Raw genomic sequence first — 6822 nt, 5'->3', positions numbered from 1 at the left:
CATATATATATATATATATATAAAATATTTTATTGTAGAGAGCGAGAGTTTAGTCTTTAGCTTTGCCTGACATCTTGAAGGAGTTTGTTGATTTCTGCAACCAGTTCGCTGGCGTCCATAATTTCGCTGCGACTGTCACAGCGCTTCCCGTGCAAATGACCGAGCACAGACTCTAACTCATCTTCCTCATGATTCTCCGGAATTTCTTCCATTGCAGGGAGCCATTTTGAAGAGGAAGCTGTTGTTGCCATGGAAGCTGGCAGAGGGGCGGGGAGTGGAGCCACCAGGGCAGTCATGTGACTAGCAGGGGCGTGGCCATGTCCAGGATTTTGAAAGTGTGTATTAGCAGCCCAAACAGCCACGTTCTGCTGATAAGTGGCAGGGCTTGGCTTTCCAGGTAAATGGCCCTTCCTTCTTTCCAACGATCCCACCCCTGCAGCACACGCTGTTGCCTTTTCAGTTTCATTAGTCTCGTTGTAATTATCCAGCGAGGAGGGGAGGAGTCTCTGGAACACGCTGTTCATTTCAGACAGCAGAGAAGTCGTTCCGCACAGGTCTTCCCCATCACCTGCCTCCCCCTCTCCCTCCTCGCTCTCCTTGCCAAATGTAGAGAAACTCTTCTTCCTCAGTGTTGACTCGCCAGATTGTGGTGCTTCGGGGGTGGCTTTCTGCTGGGGATCTTCTCCGGGGATGTAGAGGTTACTACGGTAGTCAGAGGAGGCTGGAGAAGGCAATGGAGGCATCCAGCACTGATCAGAGTGACCAAGGACACGACATTCTTCAGTGCACAGCTTCATCGCTACAGTGATCAGAAAGAAAACAAAAGCATTAATGGAAGTGGTTAGTTAATGATTGCTGATTCTGGCACAACATGCAAAGACTGCACGCACCCTTTGCTTGTCAAATACATCAATTGGAAGCCAAATTACTTAAGTCTTTCCAGTTCCATCCGAGCCAGCTTTGTTTTCTAGAGACTATGTAAAACAAATCAAATATGCCAACTTATAGCGTTCATTGAACATGTTTGACATTACTCATTCATGTTCTAGGGGCTGATTATAGCGCCATTAATTTTGAAAGGCCATTTATAATAGATCTTACAGTTAATAAATGCCCAATCTGGTGCATTTGCAAAACAGGCCCTCATTTAGCCCACTCTCTCATGCAGAGAATGAATGATTAAACATGCTGATTTACAGAAATATATGGTCCATCCCCGTGCACAACCCAATTCATGTTCTAGTCACATTAATGATTGAATTATAGATCAAGCATATATTTTTTCCATCAAAAATCATGTTGTTCTCCAACATATAGTTGTAGTGTTTCAAAGGCTGTTTCATCTTGAAGAGATACATTGTAAATGTTTAAAATGGAGGTTATAGTCACAAATGTGTGCGTGCGTGTGTGCGTGTGTGTGTGTGTGTGTGTGTGTGAAGTCTGAGTAATGCAGTCCAGATAACAATTACATTTCTTTGTTACATTTTTTTTAAAACTTTTTTAAAGGTATGCCCAAATGTTGTGAAATCAAGGCCTGGTATCTACAGCCTCGTGAGGTCTAAAGGAGTCCTCATCAGCATCTCATCTCTTGCTTACTTGGATGCAGTCTGTGGTGTCCATCAGGAGTGAAGAGCTCACTGAAGCCTTCTCCAAGAAGAGGGGACTCCCTCCCCATCTCACAATCACTGTCTCCTGCCTCACTATCCCCTCGTCCACTGTCCTTCAGGCTGAACTTATCCATCTCATTCAAAGCATACCTAGAGACAAAGAATAAACAAAATTAGCTATTACAATAGCTTTAACTTAGCTACAGTATATCCACTATCATCTTTTTTTTTCTTTTTTTTTTTACTTTTTAATTTATTGGTGCTGTGAAAAAAAGAAATGGGCCACTTAAGGAGGGAGCAGTTTATGCATAAACAAAAAAGGCTTTATTCAAAGGGCAGTTGACTTGCTAACATGATGAGGCTGTCATGTATCGTCAGCTTCTGTTACTAAAGTACTCCAGGGTGTCCAGACTCTCACGCACTAGAACTTTGAACCCTCTGTAGGACGGTCTGTTAAAGGTGGCAACAGGCTGAAGTGTGATTGGTTACCTGTAGCTCCGGGTGTATTTGTTGCCACGGAAACTGGGTCTGGGTTGGTACTGGCCCTGATGAAGTATGGACAGAAGCTGTGAGACTTGCTATAGCCAAAAAGAAAAGGAAACAGGGCGGGAAACAAATAAAGAAAGAAAAAAAAATGGAAATAAAAATGAATAATGGCAGACCAGACAGCAAACCAACACAAATACAAACAAACCATGGTAGTGATCGGGTGGAGAGGGGAGGGGATTGGTGGGGTGAATGAGGGAATGATATGGATGGATACTAAGCATAATGAAACAATCTATGGATATACATATAAACATGCTATAAATAAAACAAACATTGGATATTGTAACAGGTTTAGGGGGAATTAAATAGGAATAAACAGGGTTCACTTTGAATTCACAAATAGTTACTGAACACATTTTTTTACCTCAACGGGGGGTGTGGCATGAGCAAGCTCTAGGGCGAAGTTCTCTGGCACGTGATTGGAGGAGATGGTGACCAGGCTGTTGAGTGATTGGCGGCTGTGGTGGCTCTGGCGACTCTCTGGAGCAGGTGAGGCTGACGGGGAGCGAGGATGGGCCCTCACAGGCAGGGTCCCATTCACAGTGGGGACCAATGTGATATCGCCCTTGTGGATCTGCCGGGCAGGTTTTTTGGGATGGTTTTGGTAGGTGGACTCAGCTACTCTGCAGTTATAGGAATGTCTTGGGTCCTTCTGCTCTCTCGAGCACCTGGTTGCAAACATCACCATGACGATGAGAAGTACGCCACAGATGGCACCAAGGGAGATGATGATGATCATAGACACGTCTAGAACCGATTGGTTGTTTATGTCTGAAGGGTTCAGGGAGTAGCTTTCTGGATAGTCCCGCAGACTAATGTGCAGTATGGCCCTTGCTGAGAGTCGAATCGACGCCCCTCTGTCTTGTACTAAGATTGCGAGATCAAATCCCTCATGCCCAGAGGCCTCAACGCTTCCGTTGGTTCGTAACTCACATCTGCGTGGGTCCATGACAAAAAGTCCTTCATCATTACCTCCCACTATGGAGCAAGTCAACTCGCTGTTGGCCCCTGCATCACGATCTGTGGCCTTTATGATTGTCACCAGATGACCAGGCTCAGCATGCCTCCATAATGGCACCTCAGCCGTGTGGTTTATTAGTAGTGGAGCAACAATGATGGGTGGGTTATCATTTTCATCTAGTACAGTGAGGAAAACAGTGGCGTTGCTGCTAAGCGAAGATGGGCCTCCGCCATCCCTCGCTTGCACGGTGAACGAAAGACGGCCAACTTCTTCCCGATCAAAACTTCGGAGCGCATACACAGCCCCGTTGGATGGGTCAATGGTCACATAGGTTGAAATAGAGCTACCTTGAACTTGGCTCTCCACAATTGAATAGGTCACCTGACCGTTAGAGCCCAAATCTGGGTCGGTGGCCACCACTGATGTAAGGTATGCCCCTGGCGAATTGTTCTCAGACTTGAAGATTTCATACCGGCTCTTTTCGAAGCGAGGAGGGTTGTCGTTTTCATCCTGCACCTGCACTGTGAAGTGTTTGATGGTGGATAGGCTTGGCGAGCCGCGGTCTTCAGCGATCACTGTCAGGCTATATTCAGAGCGCTTCTCACGGTCCAGAGACACATTTGTGAGAATCATGTAGTTGTTCTCATAGGTCTTCTGCAAGCGGAAATGCCCGTGGCCATGAAGACGGCACACAACCTCACCATTTAGACCTGAGTCGCTGTCATCCACGCGCACTAATGCGATGAAGGTATCGACAGGGGAGGCTTCTGAGATGTAGGCCACCTCCTCTTTGCCCTGAGTCATAAGGTTGATGTTGATTTTTGGCTTGTTGTCGTTGACATCAACCACTTTGATGATTATCTTACAGTGGCCTGGAATGGAGTTGGGACCCATATCCTGGGCCTGCACATCTATTTCATACGAGGAAGTAGTTTCGTAGTCAACTTTCTTAATTAGAGTGATGTGGCCATTATCTGGATTAATTTTAAAGGTCTCTAGGATTTTGGGTGGCACGTGGCTGCTGAAAGAATACACTATTTTGCCATTATTGCCTTCATCTGGGTCTGTGGCATTCAGGTCCACCAGTAGTGTGCCCAGTGATGAATTTTCTAGGAGGTTGACCACGTAAGCCTGCTCGTCAAACGCCGGGCTATTATCGTTGGAATCAGATATGCTGATTTTAAGCAGGGTTGAGCCAGATTTCGGCGGCACGCCAGAGTCTGACGCTGTGAGTTGTAGTTGGTAGCTGGACTGTGTTTCCCTGTCAAGTTCCCTCATCACAACAAGGTCCGCATACTTTGCGCCATCTGTTCTCGTCCTGATATCGATTTTGAAAAAGTTATTCCGAGTGAGCGAGTAGGTGTGGAGCGCGTTTTCCCCGACATCCGGGTCCAACGCGCTATCCAAAGGGAAGCGCGTGCCCACAGACGCGCTCTCTGATATCTCTATGGGGATTATGGCGCGCGAGAACTGGGGAGCGTTGTCGTTGATGTCCAACACTTCCACTTGAATGTGAAACAACTGGAGGTATTCCGTGGGAAGCGTGATCACGTCGAACTCGATAGTGCAGTTTAAGTTTTTCTCGCAGAGCTTCTCGCGGTCGATTTTGGTGGCGATGCTGATCTCTCCGTCCTCCTCGCGCACGGAGAGTAGCGGGGTGCTGCCTCTCTGCATCGCGCGGAAGCTTGGAGACACGGAGCTCGGGAGTTTGGATAATATACCGGCTACATCCTCTTTCAGTCTGGCAATCACAGTACCGACTCTCTGCTCCTCCAAAACTTTGTATTTTAAAGTCTTCCCCGAAACACTGTGCGCCACGACCGCCAGAAGTATAAGTTTCAGAAGCATCTTGCAAAACAGTACATTCCTGTCGCTGCAGTATTTAGTTGTTCCCATTTTTGAAGCCGTGCGCAAAGTATTTATTCCGCACACAGAGAAAACTGGCTGGTCGGTTGTTCGGTGTAAACTAAAGCATGATAAATCCTCAGATGCAAATGGAGTCGAGGAACCAGCACTTCCCCTCTCTGTGTGTTTTCAGCGCCTCGGAGAAAGCATCAAGACGCGGTATTAGTGCTGCACACATCCACTTTCCTCTTCGTCTGACTGTGTGTGAGTTGGTGCGCGGGTGTGTGGGAGGCGCAGCTCCTTGTGTGTGTGTGTGTGTGTGTGTGTGTGAGTGAGTGTGTGTTCTGTCTGTGACTCTGAGAACACTGACTGGCCCCTTGCAGCCCACCTCAGACTGTGGCCCCCACCCTCTCCAAACTCCAGCCTCCCCTCCTCGCCCCACATCCATGAAAAGAAAAGAAAAGGCAGAATGAAGGAAAGAAAGAGCAGTGATTGAGGTGGAGCTGGCAAGCAGATCTCGCCATGAGGAGGACAGAGTTTCAGAAGTGTGCCATAACAATAGATAAAAGGACATTTATTCAAGACCAAAGTTTCCCGAGTCACCCGGCACACTTTGGGTTACTTCCCACTGTAGAAATGCTTTCATTATTATAACATATTTATTTCCATCTATTTAACTTATAATTTCTGTCATTACTACGTTTCCAGAGTTTCAGTTCATTTTTCTTTGTCATTTAACTTTGATTAAACGTCGATCCCTGTATGTTGTCACATTGGCTTCACAGTGATTTTACTTAAAAATGCAGCAACTTTTACAGTGTTCTAATATTTAAAATCTTATTTATTGCACCAATCATTTTATAATCTTGAGTAAGATAAAAGGTTATACATTAAATATACATGTACTAATATAATAGCATGTAGTTTTTATACTACATATGGTTTCCAGGGAATTTTGTAATAAAATGTCTAAACCACAGCTAAAGTTCTGTGTATGAAGGGTAACTGGATGATATCAGAGAGCACATCAGCGCGCTATTGTGTCTCGCTGGAGGAGTTTGCGCGCGTGGCGAATCGCGCGCTGTGAAAAGGATTCCCCCAACCTCCCTTAACCCGCAGTCAATGTGATTTCTCACTGAGGTCACACTCGGCCCCTGTGCACAATGCCACTTTACGATTCACCATCTCTGATTCTGCCGCATTAGCATCATTATGCGCGTTCACCCACAAACAAAAAGCAAACATGAGCTTCTGGAAGTTTCACGGCCATCTGGTTCAAACGTCCAGGAAACCCAAACCACTATAGCCTATCAGTCAGTCCTGCGAGAAACACCTTTTCGCGACACACAGCTAGAATTAGTGGATTTCACTGTATGTTTTTATTAAATAAACCCATTTTAACTTTATCCATAAGGTATCTGATCCTTTGCGCGTAACGCATTTGTAGTTCACGCATACAATTGCAGCGCGTACAAATAGTCTGTTTAAACACTACAACAAATTCAGTAAGAGTTTAATCGAAGGCCTAATGTTTGTAGATGCGTTCTGATAAAATAGAACGTGTGCTGAATGGAGATGCACCGTGAGAATGCATTGAAATTCGGCCCTGTGACCTGTGGCTGTCCATCTGTCGTGGGCCAGCTGAAGTCTGAAGCTTTTCTCTGCGAAACTGCTCAACACAGCAGTGACCCTGACTACAGCCCATCAATCACTGTTTTTTGTAAGCAAATGTAATATTTTAGTTCGTGTTTTCTGTAGGCTATGTAGTCAAGACTGTGTCATCATATTCAATTTGTCATTTAATGGTTGTTCCCAGAGAGCCAAGCGCAGGTGACAGCTTTCTTAACATTAAACCTCTGG

The 6822-nt window shown here is 45.7% G+C and overlaps 1 protein-coding gene across 2 annotated transcripts; it reads right to left on the bottom strand.

Moving 5' to 3' along the window:
• Positions 1–45: 45 nt before the first annotated feature.
• On the bottom strand, positions 46–5280 carry pcdh18b (protocadherin 18b). Of its 2 annotated transcripts, none has more exons than XM_079892395.1 (4): positions 2521–5280; positions 2097–2185; positions 1597–1757; positions 46–799 (listed from the first exon to the last, which is right to left on the bottom strand). In XM_079892395.1, exons 1-4 carry the CDS (start codon positions 5011–5013, stop codon positions 57–59), a joined length of 3486 nt encoding a protein of 1161 aa, XP_079748521.1. In that variant the 5' UTR covers positions 5014–5280; the 3' UTR covers positions 46–56. The 2 variants fall into 2 exon arrangements, with proteins under 2 accessions (XP_079748521.1, XP_079748522.1); XM_079892396.1 differs by having other exon boundaries at positions 2097–2152.
• Positions 5281–6822: the final 1542 nt, after the last annotated feature.

The sequence above is a fragment of the Squalius cephalus genome (assembly GCF_949319135.1).
Source record: "Squalius cephalus genome assembly, chromosome: 14".
NCBI classification, from domain to species: domain Eukaryota; kingdom Metazoa; phylum Chordata; class Actinopteri; order Cypriniformes; family Leuciscidae; genus Squalius; species Squalius cephalus.
This window is presented reverse-complemented; position numbering and strand designations above follow the sequence as displayed.

What these genes read in the sequence shown, in the direction of transcription:
- pcdh18b (XM_079892395.1), bottom strand. Translation starts at nt 5,013, where the DNA reads ATGGGAACAACTAAATACTGCAGCGACAGGAATGTACTGTTTTGCAAG. An exon ending in ATGCCACACCCCCCGTTGAG is followed by an intron (nt 2,186 to 2,520) that starts GTAAAAAAATGT and finishes TTTTGGCTATAG; the next exon opens with CAAGTCTCACAGCTTCTGTC. An exon ending in AAATACACCCGGAGCTACAG is followed by an intron (nt 1,758 to 2,096) that starts GTAACCAATCAC and finishes CTTTGTCTCTAG; the next exon opens with GTATGCTTTGAATGAGATGG.